Below are 16,660 nucleotides of genomic sequence, written 5' to 3' on the forward strand. Positions count from 1 at the left end.
CTAAAATTGATAAAATTGCTTTTTGAATGCCAAGAGTGTGCAAATATGTTTCAAGGAAAGGGTGGCTACTTCGAAGAATCTCAAATATAAAATATATGTTGACGCTTTTTTGGTTACTACATGATTTCATATGTGCTATTTCACAGTTTTGATGTCTTCACTTTTATTCTACAATGTGGAAAATAGTAAACATAAAGAAAAACCCTTGAATGAGTAGGTGTGTCCAAACTTTTGGCTGGTACTCTAACTGTATACTGTATACATATCTGCCAACATTTCTAGAAACCTGTTTTCGCTTTGTCGTTATGGAATATTGTGTGTAGATTGATGCGGACGTATTTTTATTTAATCAATTTCAAGAATAAGGCTGTAACGTAGCAAAATGTAGAAGTCAAGGGGTCTGAATACTTTCCGAAAGCACTTTAATCAAGCTGTTTTGGTACTTTCCTTAAGTTGTACTACGTTTTCCCGAGCGCTAACTATACCACAAGACAATACAGTCCGTAATAAAATTTGGAAAAAGTCAATGGGTCTGAATTACTTTCCGAATGCACTGTAGGGAAGGGGCATGCAAGCAGATGAGGAAATGTGGCTAGAATGGACGAAATTATAGTGAACACCTGCATAAGGGCGAAGGTAAACCAAGGAGAAAACTCACTACCCTCCCTGTGCCTAATAAAAAAACACAACCCTCCCCAAAGCATTGTTTGGGTTGTGACAATACTACCCTTTTTTGGCAAGTTATCGCTCTACAATTCTGTTAATTCTACCAGGGACAAGTGTTCAAAATCTCAGCAATAATCTGAGATGCGCATTGCAATTGTAGCCTAATAAAGACGACCTGGAACGCAACCATGGGGTTTGGCGCATCGATAGAAGAACAGTTCTCATTGGTAGAAGTGACATTGTTTTACCCAATCAGAGCGGTTGTTTAGCAAGAGTCATAGTGTCCACCAGGAAGTGAAAAGGTTTACAATCTTTGATTTTGTAAAAAAAAATAGGTATACCAGTTTGTTTTGGATTATGACTAACACGTCATAACCCGAGCATACATCGTTGTTGATTTTCCCTTCTCAACATGTATAGCGGACTTTTACCGAAATGTCTGACTGATGCAGAAATTAGTTCAGATGATGAAGACGACCAAGGTGTTGCAAATCAAGAAATAGCCGCAGCTAACGTTCAACGTCCTGCAGTTGGACTTTCGCGTGGTCTTAAGCTAAATTGTGTTACACTTGGAGACACAAGTTATTCTTGTATCCAGCCCTTCATAGAAAATTACCTGTGTTTGGACTCCTTACCCGGGATTTCCGAGGAGAATTGGCAAGAATGTGAAGTGTTGCCCCACCTTTCAAAAGCAAGTAAAATGTGGATAGGCTACTCATTTGAAAAGCTACATTGTATGTTTTAAAGTGACTAAAGACACTAACGTGATATACACATCACGCAAACATAATTAATTAACTGTTGAAAATGAGATTTTCATGATTTGGGTTAATGCTTTTGTTATTGCTAATTGTGAACGGTTGCACTTCATGTTCTTTAGAAATGTAAAGAGCAACAGAAGAAAAAATGTGAGATCAACACAATGAAGCTCCCCCAAAAAAGACAGCAGAGAAAAAGACGATATAAGAAAGGTGAATTGCACTTTTTAACACATAGCCACTGAAGATAAAGATCAATGAGATCTTTGCTCTGGTCAGATGTAAGCCTAACCTACTTGACCTATCTATCACAGAAATAATGGAAAAGTGAAAACCAGAGCAGAGGGGTCATCCTGTGTCCAAGTGTCTCATGATCCTTGTTTTTTAAAGTTCCTATTCACTGACTTTCATTTGTCCTTGTTCAATTCTGATTCTGATTATAATTTAGTTAATAGTCTTCTAGCTATAAAGGTTGAACTGGAATGGATCCACGGGAAACATAATTAAATTATATACAATTCCATCAAAAGTCACTGAAAAGAAAATAGTCAACCAGTCTACCCCTTCATTCTTTTTGAAGGGATATAACCACAGTGCCATTTATATTTCTGAGGTCATGAGTCATGACACAATACTCAATACAACAAAGGGTGATTTTTGGAGTTTACTTGACAGTTCACAGGGAACCAAGATTAATGTCTTTGTGTTTCACATCACTAAACAGATGAAAAATCAGCAACTAAGAACATGGTATCAAACAATGAAAGGTAATGTAGGCTATATCTATTTTTGAAAATGTAATTGTATTACATACAGTTGAATACGTACCTTTACATACACTTAGGTTGGAGTCATTAAAACTCATTTCTCAACCACTCCACAAATGCCTTGTTAACAAACTATAGTTTTGGCAAGTCGGTTAGGACATCTACTTTGTGCATGACACAAGTAATTTTTCCAACAATTGTTTACAGACAGATTATTTCACTTAATTCACTGTATCACAATTCCAGTGGGAAGTTTACATACACTAAATTGACTGTGCCTTTAAACAGCTTGGAAAATTCTAGAAAATAATGTCATGGCTTAGAAGCTTCTGATAGGCTAATTGACATCATTTAAGGTGAACCTATGGATGTATTTCAAGGCCTACCCTCAAACTCAGTGCCTCTTTGCTTGACATCATGGGAAAATCATAAGAAATCAGTGAAGACCACAGTTGTGATCCTAACTGACCTAAGACAGGGAATTTGTACTAGGATTAAATGTCAGGAATTGTTCAACTGAGTTTAAATGTAATTTGGCTCAGGTGTTTGTAAACTTCTGACTTCAACTGTAGCTCTACAATAGACTCTTCAAGGCTGAGTCCCAGTACTTCACCCACTACAGCTCGCATACTTTCTTCCATGGATTTTAGAATTGTGGAAACTCGCTCTAGTCCATGCTTAGGCTACACCAATCCTATGCTTTTTAATCCATGACGGTAGGTGTTCAAGTGCAGACTTCTGAAAAAGGGTAGTGAATCGGGACATAGCCTTGTTGGTGTAGGCCTACCTAATAGCCTATTTTTACTAGGGCTTTCTAAAAATTGAATGGGTACTTATCACCCATGTATATTCTAAACATATGCTGTAGTCTTGTACTGAACCGATAATGAACATGAACACAATTTTTTTTTCTCAGCAGAGAACCTCAAGCGGAGCATGAAAGGCATTGGGATGGGCTTACGCAGTACTTTGGCATCAATGATAGATTTCAACCCCCTGCCTGTAGCAAGCCTGCTCCCAAGGTAACAAAGATGTCTGCCACATTACTCGCCTGCCTGTCTGTGTTTAATGCCGTCAAGTTATGGTAAAAGCATCGAACGTGTCCTGTCTTTCCATATCCATGCCTGTGTAACTTCTCATTGTTTTATCAAATATGACAGGTGGATTAAGAGGTTTTTAGACTCAAATCTGACGTTGAGTAAAATATAAAAGATAGTGTTAAATGTAATGATGAGATTACCTTAATCTTGGCATTGGGATGATTCTCCACTGTCCTTTTAGGTTGAGATTAATGTATGATGTAGGTTTGCTCTAGAGAGAAGTGTATGTACTGAATGTCTGTACAAAGACCTGACAGCTCCTGCACACCTTGTTACTGTTTGTGGAAAGCTCGGTATACAACAATAACATAGCCTTTCACACTTTGAGTAGCCTAATTGTCAGACCCATGAATCTAGCCTACAGGGGCATGGATCTAGCCTGCAGAGCACTAGCTTAGGCTATATTTTTGGGAAATGATGTATGGAAAATGGAATCACAGACAGTCACCTGTTTTTGTTTTTGTGTGTCTCAGCCCTGTATCTATGTGCAGGAAAGTGCTGGCGAATAGCTGTAATGTGTGTGTCATAAGATAAGCAACTCTTGGAAAAATGAGTTTATTTCTAAATGGATTCAAGTAAGAAATTAAGTTATGTACTTGATAAGTCTGATGTAATAGAACAAGAAAGAGACATACATATTTTTATATGTAAATTGCCATGTAAGCAAAGTGGTTGCAAATATAATAATGGTGTATAAGATGGGGAATTTGTCCTAATTCAATTGGAAGTTCTAGTAATGCTTATTTGGAGTGTTATTTGAATGCACTATCTCAAAGTACCATAAAATTGAATTTTTGCTGCGTTTTTTTTCTCATTCTCAAAAGAGGAGGCCTACTTTGAATGGATAAGATATAATTAACAAGAAGCTGAATTAAACAGAACTTGTCAAGTCAACATAACGAGAAGGTCTTGCTCCTCCATGTTCAAACATTCTCATTAGTGATCAATGTCATTTAGACATTCATATTACATTAACAAATGTTAAGTCAATTACACACTAGGCACAAAATATTTTCTTTGGGACATGCACATTCAGTCTATAATTCAGTTCACATTGCCAGCAAAAAGGCTACTGTAAAGTTGTGGTGGTAGTAGAAGTTTGTATATATGTAGTTATTACTACCATCTTTCATTTCATTATTAGGTTTTTCCAAATTAATTTGAGGAATGAGTGTGCGTCCATAAACAACTTGTCTTTATATATATGTTTATATATGCCATTTAGCAGACACTTTTATCCACAGCAACTTGCAGTCATGCGTGCATACATTTTATATATATATGGGCCCAGGAATCAAACCCACAATCCTGGCGTTGCAAACGCCATGCTCTACCAACTGAACCACACAGGGCCATGAGTCCTTGAATAATTTTTCTGAAGATGCTTCAGAGCAGGCTCCGCTAATATAGAAGTATAACATCTTGCCTGTCATGTGCCCTGTGAAAGATTTTTGGAGAAATGCTCTTTACTGTACTACTTCGGATAGTCTCCTTTTTTAGGGAACCACCCTGCCATCAGTGACCAAGGGCATCTTTGCCCTCTCCCCTGCCCCAGTCTGTAATGGAAATGTGTAATTAAAGAGTCACATTTATGTTTTGGTGATAACCCCCCCCCCAAAAAAAAGATTTCCCTTCTAATATCCAATCAAAAAGGTTTTCATTTGTGAAGGAAAATCTACATATTTGTATTAATAGCAATCCTATAAAAAATAAGGCCCGGGGGAAGTTACTCTTAGATTTTACCCCCCCTTTCTATTTCTAAAATCACAAAATGTTCCCCTTCTCTCCAGTCCAGTCTAGAAAAGAGCATAGAGAGCGCCATCGCTGAAGGGGACTTTGGGAAGGCGGAGGAGATGAGCGACAGACTCGCCACTCGAGAGGTATGTTGCACTGATAAGAGATCTTTGGGGCGCTCCCGCTGTGACAAATCAAACTAATGGATCCGTGGCCATTTTTTCCTGCAAAGACATAGGGGAACAAAAACACACACAGGCACACTTGATTGAGAAGTCCTGCAGCCCTTTTCCATTGAGTTAATGGAAATCCCTCCCCCTTAGTTTTGAAGTGTGGCAGTGTCTAAAGGACTTTTGGCTCTGCTTTTTAATGAAGGGGTACATTGCCTTCAAGCCAACTTTTAAAACATTCTCAAGGTGCAAGTTTCATACCTTTGAAGTGCACACGTCCCTAAATGCAATGCCTGCAGTTTTGAAACCACTCGTCTCGGCAGGCATCATGGATCAAGCGGTTTGAAGCTAATTTAGTGGAGAATGTAGCCCACGCACCCATAATTGCAGAGAAAAAGACACAGCTACTACTTTTCATAGTTAGGGATTACAGTATGTTCAATTGTCACAACTAGAGGTGAGAGATGTGATGCTCTTATAGAAGCAGTGATATTCATGCATCAGTACAGCATACACACTTAAGTCTGTCAGCCATGTACCTAAACTTTATTTAAGATAAACACTTGAATTTCAACAAAGGTTAGGCAATGCACGCAAAATCGTCATACTCTATCAAACATTAAAACCTAGTTCTCTATTAAAAATGTTGATGAGGGACACGCAGGGTAAGTGATTTGATTTTACATGCCAGCAGACTGATGTTGAAGGCTGATTCTTGTACCCAGCATAAAACAGACGATAAAACACAATAATGCAAATGGACAAAAAAAAGGTTAGAGAAATTAAAATTAAAAACTTGCTTTGTGGCTGACAAAGTGGCACCTGTAGTTCCAGAAAGCCTCTTAGAGTACTAGTGGATTTGGGCAGACTTAGCTGAGGTTCTTTGCCTCTCTGTCACCTCCCTTGTAGCTTGCCAGGAACATGAAGGATGGTCTTGACAGCAGTCTGGCAGCCATAGCTCACTATGTATCTGTGTTTACCTCATGCTCAGAACAGTGAATTGACTGAAGTTTTCAAGAAATTCTCACATACAACAAAATTGGTGAGTAAGAAACCGCATTCATTGTTCTGTAATGCCTGGTAACATTTAGCCCAATATCAGCCTGTCTGTAAAATTGTCTAAATGACAATGAGAGCTAATGACAAGTGACCTACAAATTCCACCGACTTCTTGTAAATAGATAGGAAAATACAGCAGCATACAGTACCATGAATGAGTAGGAAATAGACATTTCACCATTTATTCTACTGTAGTATGTTGACCATGTTGCACAGAAGGGGATACTGATGTGTTACTGCTGCAATATCCCTTTTCAAATATGTTTTTCTCCGTCTCTTTAGTGGATGTTGGACCAAATATACTGTATCTACGGTAGAGGGTAAACTTGAGAGAAGTGTAGTTTGCTACAGATGGCTCAAGTAGTGGCTGCTGGCAGCGTCAAGGTTGCGGCTTCATTTCCTAGATAAATAATAGCATGTGGCATATTAAATCTGCTCTGGGGAAATGTGCGTAGAAGTGGAGCGTTTCATACCCTCGTCTAATTCTTCCTGAGTTCAACCTCATTGCACTTTGCAAATGATGATTGAGACACTAGTGTTGACTCTGGACAGTCCTATGGTGACAAACATTTAGTGGATCAATATTCCCAACTGTGTTCAGAATACATTTCAAGGTTATTATTGAAGCGTCTCATTTGATACTGTATGTAATGGCTTATTTGTTTAATTTGTTTACAGTCATAACACTTGAGACATTATTATGGCAGGCTTTTTAGTGGAGGAATAGTACCATGTTTTCGTAATGGAAAGAACGGAAAAGGATTTAGACAGCTGTGAATTACTAAAGAGGGCTGTGTCTGTCCCCCAAGGCATTGATTGTAAAGAAACACAGTTCACAGTGTACCAGGTTGTCACAGTATGTCAATTCTCAATCTACCAGCATTGCTTTTTGAACCAAAGTGAAATGTCTGACGATGTTCCTCCTCCAATAAAGGAATTGTTTGTTTCTGCTGTGTTTTGAGCTCGCGACAATCAATTCATTATTTTTTTGTTGACTTTGAATCTGAATATTAAAACAATTTGGTAAAACCCTTTTTTTAAGGCTTCTTAGAAATTCTCTGATACATGTGCTTTCATCTGTTCGTTCTAAAATACACTGCTAGAATATTACAGGTTGCTTTGAGATTGTCTCCATTAAACTATATATTTAAATATTCTCCAAAGTCTGAAATTCTTTGTTTCAAATCCTTTTAAAGCTTGGTTCTTCTTAAAAGTTCAAGTTAAGTATTAAGTCCACCAAAATATGACACAAAGCAATCACATTTCTTCTTAGGTATCTGTTCATATTATTAACTGGTACCTTACTGAGGCAGTGTTGTTTCGAAGGAAGCTCTTTCATTTTCATCCCTAATACCTTTTTACATTTTAGAAAACCATTGTTTGCAGATAGGGTTGGCAATGTTTCTTCTTTTCTCACATGCAGTTTTGTTTGTTGATCTTTTGCAGAGCCGTACTTTTCTTGTTGTTTCTCAAAGGCTGGCTTAGAAGTCCCAAAATACTAGGAATAGCTTCTGGCCCCTAAAGTACTTCTTAATATTAGTTCAGTAGATTGAGTGGTGCAAGTCTTCCAATTAGGGCACTTGCGACGCCATCCTTTGATTATTGAACATTATTTTACACAGCTGTAAGTTGCATATGGAGTAATTAATTTCCTTAATTAGCATAATATTAAGTGCTATATATAACTCGCTCACCCTCTGTCAGGAGAGTTGATAGGATCCGGCAGCTCATATTTAAAAGATGGATTCCAGAAAGCATTCCTGAAAAATAAAACAAAGAAGACTGTAGTCAGTTAAAACGTATATCCAATAATACAGAAACTGTTATAAGCATTCATAACAGCTCATAGCTTCTTATAACTGCCTACACAAGTGCATAAATGCCCATTATTCATTCATAATACATTATGAATGAGTTTAACAGCTAGCCTTAAGTAAAATAGCTAAGCACAATTTAATCCAATGGTGATTGTAATTCACTGTCTCTTCAGCGGACTTCCATCCTGCAACAATTGAGCACATCCCTCTCCTCTACAAACTGAGCAATAAGCTCCCTTTTTTAAATATTTTGTTTTTTACTCTGAGGCAGTACTTTTTATATAATAAGTGAAAATAATACAAGACAAAAGACTGTCACACCGTGTTAGTGCTTCCAGTTCCCCCTTAGCTGTGATCACAGCTATTAGCGTACATTACCACTTCAAAACAGAAACTCTATATTCTGACACAATAGGGGGTGTCATGTCCTTTTCATGAGTTCCAGAAGCTAAAGAATATGGAAATGATGGAAAGAAACACCTGCATGGTTCATCATAAACACTTGTCTAACCACTGGTAGTCTAAAGTACAGAACCCAGTGAAATTACACTCTTCAACACACCATAGATAGATGGTTAGGAGTGACATTTCTGAACACAGAAAGACAAGCCAAATTATCCACAGGTGCTGCTCATGGCAATAAGTAGCAAATTAAGTCACCGGACGTTAGATCATTGTATGACTGAGATATAGGCCTAGAGCCATGTAAATGGTGGGTGGTTGCTTGAAGGCCCAGATATATTGTGTCCACAGGCTAACTTGCATCTTTACTTCTCATACCACTCAAAATGGTATGATATTATTGTGAACCTAATTTCTTCTACCATTTCAATGAAGCCAGAGATACAGTACCAGTCAAAAGTTTGGACACACCTACTCATTCCAGTTTTTTATTTATTTACATTTTTACTATTTCCTATATTGTAGAATAATAGTGAAGACATCAAAACTCTGAAATAACACATGGAATCATGTAGTAACCAAAATAGTGTTAAACAAATCAAAATATATTTTAGATTCTTCAAAGTAGCCACCTGCCTTGATGACAGCTTGGCACACTCTTCGCATTCTCTCAACCAGCTTCATGAGGATTGCTTTTACAGCCGTCTTGAAGGAGTTCCCACATTTGCTAAGGTGTCTTGTGGACAGGTGTCTTTTATACTGATAACAAATTCAAACAGGTGCCATTAATACAGGTAACAAGTGGAGGACAGAGGAGCCTCTTAAAGAAGAAGTTACAGGTCTGTGAGAGCCAAAAATCTTGCTTGTTTGTAGGTGACCAAATACTTATTTTCCACCATAATTTGCAAATAAATTAATAAAAAATGTTGTGATTTTCTGGATTGTTTTTTCTCATTTTGTCTGTCATAGTTGAAGTGTACCTATGATGAAAATTACAGGCCCCTCGCATCTTTTAAAGTGGGAGAACTTGCACAATTGGTGGCTGACTAAATACTTTTTTGCCCCACTGTAACTCTGGGTCTTCCTCTCCAGTTTCATCATAGCGCTTGATGGTTTTTGCGACTGCACTTGAAGAACTTCTTGTTTCTTAAACTTTCTTGAAATGTTTATTGACTGACCTTCATGTCTTAAGGTAATGATGGACTGTCGTTTCTCATTGCTTATTTGAGCTCTTCTTGCCATAATATGGACTTGGTGTTTTACCAAATAGGGCTGTCTTCTGTATACCACCCCTACCTTGTTGCAACACAACTGATTGGCTCAAACGCATTAAGAAGGAAAGAAATCCCACAAATGAACTTTTAATAAGGCACTCCTGTTAATTGGAGTGCACTCCAGGTGACTACCTCATGATGCTGGTTGAGAAAATGCCAAGAGTGTGCCAAGCTGTCATCAAGGCTACTTTGAAGAATCTCAAATATACACTTCTACAATGTAGAAAATAGTTTTTTTTTTTAAATAAAGAAAAACCCTGGAATGAGTAGGTTTGTCAACTTTTGACTGGTACTGTATATTAGGAAAGAAACCCATACCACCATGGCATGCATTGCTTTGGAAACCACTGTTTAAGTACTGTAAAGCAAAGGTGGCACAACGTGGCTATTTAGGTGAGAAGAGGAGCTGAACTAAGACTATTTCATGTTATTTTGGTGTTTTCTCTTTTCAGTACCTTTCCCTGTAATGCCACATTTTTTAATGAGCATTGCTTTTGTGGAAAACACTTGTTATCAGATTTAAGCTGTGCCCGCCCCACATCAGAAAATGAGGCTCTCTTCCTCTCTCCTGCAAGGCCCTCGGGCGACTGAGAAACAGTTAAGGAAAGTCTCTTCTTCGTTCCTTTTTCCTTCAGCATAAGCAATTCATCACAGAATGAACTCTTATTGTATGTATCTCTGGATGACTCACATGCAATTTCTGCTCATTAATTTTGAAATGGATTTTGTGAAATGGGTACTAAGCTTTTATCAAATGCTTGGGAATCTCATTTAGATTATTGTATTTCATTAATTACTTGATAGGCAAAGCATACTTTTCAATGTAGATTTTTTTTTTGTGCTGTTTAATTAATTAGCATGTTTTCTCTTTTAATTAAAGCCATTTTTTTATTAAAGCCCACAGCAAAACACATATATAATTTGTTTGTAATTAGGCCTTAATTGGTGGTAGTGGAAGCTTAGCACCCTTAGTTTCTTTTTTCATGATTGCCATTTTATTGCCAGTCAGTCATTAATTAAACTGTTTTTCTAATTAGCTTATAAAACTGTTGATGGCACATTATTGTAAGTATGAGTTCAAAGCTTGCTAATAAGCCTTCCCTACTCAGAAGAGGCAAGATAATGGAATATGTACAAAGCGGGCAAACTTTCAGACTCTTTTTCAGTCCCTAAAGATGACAGTATCTAGCATCAGATTATTAGGGAACAGAAAAATAGAGACATGCATTATACCACTGGCAGTTCGGCAATATCTTCCCAGGAGTGGCTCTCTTTTTGCATGTCATGTAATGCTGTTTGTCAAATTGGCAGCAAGATGACATAAACCTCTTACACGACTGCCCCCTGAATGACAATAATGCTCATCTTTATTGAGAGAATATGGCAATGCATCCTGAATAAAAAAAAAAATGATACGGGGAGGATATACAGCTCATGGCTTTGATTAGATAAGCAGTCAAATGGTCTCACCAGACAACCAATGCCAGTAATGCTTTGATGTACTTAGATGTTTTTTAACAGCTACAGAATAAGGACTATTCGTCATCACAAAAAAATAGGACTGAAATTCCGTATTGACCAAGGTTCGCCCACGTCTCAGGACTCAGAACCGGTTCCAGCGACTGCCAACACAACACCTTAGCTGTTACACCAAGAGATCTAAAACCTCTTGACGAGGTTGCTATGTGTTGGATTAAAGTCGCGTCACTACCCCTCTTCTTCCCCATCTCAAGTTCCTAATGCCTGGGCACACCTTCGATGGCCTCACGGTAGCGCCATCACACTTCTGACACCAATTCGCAAATTAGGTGGTGACTCAAACTTGGGTCATTGGCTTGTCAACCCAACTCCTCGTAGCCTTTATGCCAAGATAAACTCAGGACCTCTTGATGAGGTAGCTACTCACTACAATATATTGCATACAGTGTTTTCAACTTACATATTGAACACTTTGACATACTTGATTACATTGTGTATGTTTATTCATACTGTAATTATTGTTTAACATGTTCTCACCTGAGATTTTAACTCACCACCTCTTGGTTCACGGCATTCCAATCTTCCTGCTACGTGTTAAACGTCCCTGGGACTAACCGGGAACCAGACAACGGCCAGGGGACCATGACACAACATCCAAAGAACGTCCTAAAAACCGTCCCTGGGACAAATTGGGAACTAGACAAAACCTCCAGGGTCCATGACACAATGTCCCAATAACGTTCAGGGGACCATTGGACAAACCGGGAACTATTAAAAACGTCCCGGAGAGAACGTTCCCTTGGGACCATCACACAACATCCTAAGGAGTAGTAAAATTAAAGTCCTGCGAATGTCCTGACATGGTCCTCGGTGACGTCCTGGGAACTTACTGGGAACTAGATGAAGGTCCCCTCAGAGAACATTCCTTTGGGACCATCACGCAATGTTAGAATGTTTTTAGAAAGTCCAGTGGGATAATAATCGCTTCGTAACCATTGAGGGACCTAATGGGAACATTGCCGCATGTCTCCAGGACGTCCCCAGTTTGCTGGGATTCACTCAAATCATTGTCAAGACTTGTTCTTATCAACATAGTAATTTCTTTGTTTAACTTGCACCGATAGGACAACCAATAATTGGAAATAGATGAAATGGCATCAAAGCAATTTAGTGGACAGACTGCCTTGTGCTTCATTGTTGCAGTAATGCTTTTACTTGGCATAAACAAGGTCAAGTTGAAGTATAGCAATCTGACTTTTCAGACTAGAACCCCCTTTTCCTTTTTTCCCTCCCTACCACGATTCTTCGAAATTAGACTGAAATTACATATGAGCTGCCTAATCTGATATTTATTCCATTCTTATATAGCCCTGCTTTCCAAAGTTGACTAAGGCCACATTATTTAGGCATTAAGGTAGTGTGATAAGGGAATTAGGCTGGTCATTAATCGTTTACACGTCAAATGCAGCGGAGCAGCTCGGGGTGGTGATTTAGCGAGGCAAAGCCACATAGCCCCTGTTAATCCACCTCTCACATGTTTTAATTGGAAGAGGCTTCCCAGGATAGGACATTTTATGAATGGGTTTAAGGCCATTTCTTCCTTAAAGCCATCATTTATTTCATATTGTTAATACCAGCCTGAACACTTTATTAATATAGAGAAGCATTTACGTTCAGTTGAATCTTCTCTCCCTACCATTGTCTTTTGAAGCTGCTGTTGTTTTTGTAATGTGTATCTTGGAATATCCAAGGATTCTGAGAAATGCACAGAGTTATCAGTAAATCATTGTGATGACTATGAACTCATGTTGGTAAACTGGTTGAAATACCTGCAGGATCCCCAATGTCTTGAATACTTTGGAAGCAATTCCATTTGTCACTGACAGAAGCCACATCCATGCTGTCTATGCAGCAGGCTGTGCCGCAGCATAGAAGTCAACTCAAAGGGGACTGTGATCAATAACTTGCATTGTGTCAATACAATGGACATGCCTTATCACGGCCTTATCTTTAACATGGCCTGTGCTGAAGTGATATATATATATATATATATATAGTATAGTATAGCGAGGCCACATATTTGGGATTCCACTTGAATCTCTATGACAACCCAAACATGAGTGACAACAGAAAGTGGTACTATTGATTTAACTTTCCTAGTGGTTCTAAGCTACTGCAGCAGCGGCAGTATAATGCAGCAAAAAAATTGCCGCCTGCAAACCTTCCAAAGGTCACAGTATTAATCCTTTGAATAAACCTTGTGTTAAACAGAGGCTATGCTCACGACAGAATTGAAAGAAAAGAAAATGGTTTTGGGAAAAAAATTGAAGGTATCGGACACTAAATCTTCATTTTAACATTGGTCTTACGGAAACATGGAATATGACTGCCTTAAACAAAGAACGGATGAGGTTTTTGTGTCGAATAGGCCCATTTCTTTTCTAGCTTTGTATTTTTATTCTGGCAGCAAATGTTTTCATTTCTGCTGGCTTGTGATTTGAAAGGATTTGGCACTAAGACACACACAAGGGGAGGGGGAGAAAAAATCCTGAAAAGTGGATCAAAAAAGTAAATGAAAAATAATGTCATATTACAGAAAATATGAGAGGCTAATTTGTGCCGACTTTTTGCTAATTTTGTTCTCGCCACAGAAAGAGGAGCCGTCACCTGCTCGGCGCCACAGCGCTGACAGTGCCAGTGATCCATGAAATAAGCTGCCGCTGGCTTTGTTCAGATAAGAATGAACAAATCTGCACAATGTACTGCTCTCGGAATCTCATTTTCATACTTGCATGCAGGCTAAAAGAAATAAGCTGTTTGCAGGCTTGATTAATCAGACATTTGAGGGCTTTTTTTGTCTCTTTGATCTGTTCTGTCGCCTAGGTAACTTGGTTGACATTAATGTTGAGCCCCAGTAAAGACAATCAGGGATGTAGACTGCATTGCTAAAAAAAAAAATGTAAAGACCTTTACCACTTTAACCGCTCAGCGGCTGCAAGAGAAAGAGAAGAGGGGGGAGGGGGTATGTGAGAGGGTTTTAATTATGTCAAAGTGTCAATGTGTCAGTGTCTTTTTGGGGGGGGTTTAGGAAGGTGTGGTTTCTAGACATTTTGAATTTCAAATGTTCCCCACAGGAGAGCAGGTTAATGTGGGTAATCCTTGTGTTACAAAAAATATACATATCTGGTTGTAAAGCTCAAGGAGCCATTTAGCATCTTCCAATTTCATTATATTTTCTCTCAAAACAGATGCCTTTTACCCAACGACTTTATTTTTAGCAAATGTGTGAACGCAGGAGAATTGTCAACAATTGAATAAACCTTCAGATTTATGATCCCAGCCTGTGCCACATCCAAGCAAAAGCATTTAGCACCTACACCACTTAAACACGGTGCTCAAAACGCCCTGGTATTATCTGCTGGCAAATCTACTCTCAACATGAGAATGATCACCCTTTGTAACTTTCCCTTTCTCCAGAGTTCTGCCTAGAAAACATGATTTTATAGGCCTTTAAAACCTATAAAAAATTGCAAGGAATTAGAAAACTGTCATAGTATGTTAGCTTCAGGTTATGCAGACGCTTTTACAAATCTTCCAAGTGACTGTATAGATGAATGCCTCGAGGGCCCAGCCAAAGCCCAGTACTTGCAGCCAGCTGAAGCCCTTATCTTAAATCCAAGCAAAGTACCATTAATCTTTTTGAAAGACCTTTATGGCTTTTAATGTATCCCAAATTAGAACATTTTACACCCTTGGTTCCTGAAATATGGTGATAAAAAGCCTTTAGAGTTAAATGTTTCCTGGCTACTTGCACTGTCCTGCTTAATCCCAACATTTAGTCTTTCTAATAAAGTTTATCCCACTTAATTTTTTTTTTTTTTTTAATTGACTAGCATGTTGTTGTTGTTGAGAAATTGTGGCACATTTCTTCACTACCTTTTTTTTTTTTTAGACTTTTTTTTCTTTCCCTTGATTGTACTCTATGAATGTTAGAAATAATTACCTAAAGGTTTGGAGATTTGTTCCAAGTGTGGAGTGACTGAATGTAGCCTTTTGTTTCCTGTGTGACTGGGGTTATTGGGATTATTCTGCTCAACAATACATGCACTTCCTCACTGATATTTGAACAAAATGTTTTTGCCACTTGCAGTCATGGTCATTCCTTTAACTTCTGATTTAAAGATCTGCATGTTTCAAATAAAATGTTGCCTTTTACTGTACATTCAAACGATTAAGTAAATATTACGATAGTCATGGTAAATGGTTGACTGTCTTATTTTCGATTACTGTTAAGCAGTTGAATGTGTGTTTTACTATGTTTTTTTCTTCACCAACCCACAATCTAGGTGCCGTCATTGCATCATGGTCAGGGTGAGACAAAACGGGAACCGGAGGCACTCATGAGAAGCCACCCTGACATATCAGTGTGAAGAGCTCTGCTTGCCAGAGAGACTGATTTACATCATCTAATGGGTCTTCTCTTTCAATAGTTGGCTGTGAAAATCGCGCAAGCCACCGATTGCCGTGACTTTGTGCAAAGCAAACAGGAAGTGGAGGCTTCGCGGGCATCCCAGAAAAGGAAGAAACAAATCGCTTGGGGGTTTGTCTTTTTACTCTCCTCCCCACAATTATCTCCCTAATTTACATTAAATCGTAGTTTGTTAGCGACATTTGTTATGCGTATTTGGCTAGCTTGCCAGATTCTTTCTTTCTTATTTCATGCACAGGTATAAATACATGCTAGGGTTTGACTATACAGAGAAAGTGTGTACTGTAGCCATCACTTAACATTAGATGGGCACTTTTGAACTGTCACAGTGGATGTCATGGTAAGAATGTGTGTATAATGTGTTATGCTAATGTCTATGAACAAGCTCTCAAGAACATGGAAATATGTTTCATTCAGATTCATTTTTGTCGTTAGAATTTATAAGTTTTGCTAAATCAGTATTTTAACATCGATTCAGGTTTGAAGCCAAGCAAAGATGGGAAACCAAAAGCAACATGGGCTATATGTGACTTGAAGAAAATGAAGATTTGTGTATTTTCTCAGTTAATTTAATGACATTTGTGTTAACATTTTTGCTTATGCATATTATTTTTTCTTCATGTTTGTACCATCATGTTTGTGAAATTGTCAAGATACTGTACACAACTAACAATAAAACATCTAATCTGTAAAAAAAAAAAAATATGGAATGTTCAAATAAATTCTGAGCACTCCATGGTGGCAGCTTTATGTGCTGTTTTCCATTACATTTCTCTGATTTTTTTTTTTTAGCATTTTGGGGATTTTTTTCCCTTCAAATTAAATCTGGTGTACATTACTGGATGATGCGTTTATTCATTGCTGTAAAGTGGGTTAATCATGAAGGTGCTCCTTTCTTCTGAGGAGGTAGAGAAAGAAAAGATTAGGTTCCTAATGCAATCTACA

The 16,660-nt window shown here is 38.2% G+C and overlaps 1 protein-coding gene across 8 annotated transcripts; it reads left to right on the forward strand.

Moving 5' to 3' along the window:
• The first annotated feature begins 944 nt into the window (after positions 1-944).
• Positions 945-16,444, forward strand: LOC112252698 (protein FAM204A). Of its 8 annotated transcripts, none has more exons than XR_006083540.1 (7): positions 945-1,357; positions 1,547-1,637; positions 2,149-2,191; positions 3,108-3,213; positions 5,082-5,171; positions 15,573-15,826; positions 16,194-16,221. XR_006083540.1 is itself a non-coding variant. In XM_024424173.2 (7 exons), exons 1-7 carry the CDS (start codon positions 1,079-1,081, stop codon positions 16,243-16,245), a joined length of 771 nt encoding a protein of 256 aa, XP_024279941.1. In that variant the 5' UTR covers positions 945-1,078; the 3' UTR covers positions 16,246-16,444. The 8 variants fall into 8 exon arrangements, 7 of the variants coding, with proteins under 7 accessions (XP_024279941.1, XP_024279950.1, XP_024279976.1 ...); XM_024424173.2 differs by having other exon boundaries at positions 15,717-15,826; positions 16,194-16,444; XM_024424182.2 differs by having other exon boundaries at positions 3,111-3,213; positions 15,717-15,826; positions 16,194-16,444.
• The last annotated feature ends 216 nt before the right edge of the window (positions 16,445-16,660 follow it).

The sequence above is a fragment of the Oncorhynchus tshawytscha genome, linkage group LG01, assembly GCF_018296145.1.
Source record: "Oncorhynchus tshawytscha isolate Ot180627B linkage group LG01, Otsh_v2.0, whole genome shotgun sequence".
Taxonomy (NCBI): Eukaryota; Metazoa; Chordata; class Actinopteri; order Salmoniformes; family Salmonidae; genus Oncorhynchus; species Oncorhynchus tshawytscha.

What these genes read in the sequence shown, in the direction of transcription:
- LOC112252698 (XM_024424173.2), top strand. Translation starts at nt 1,079, where the DNA reads ATGTATAGCGGACTTTTACCGAAATGTCTGACTGATGCAGAAATTAGT. An exon ending in TGTTGCCCCACCTTTCAAAA is followed by an intron (nt 1,358 to 1,546) that starts GCAAGTAAAATG and finishes CATGTTCTTTAG; the next exon opens with AAATGTAAAGAGCAACAGAA. An exon ending in GTAGCAAGCCTGCTCCCAAG is followed by an intron (nt 3,214 to 5,081) that starts GTAACAAAGATG and finishes CCTTCTCTCCAG; the next exon opens with TCCAGTCTAGAAAAGAGCAT.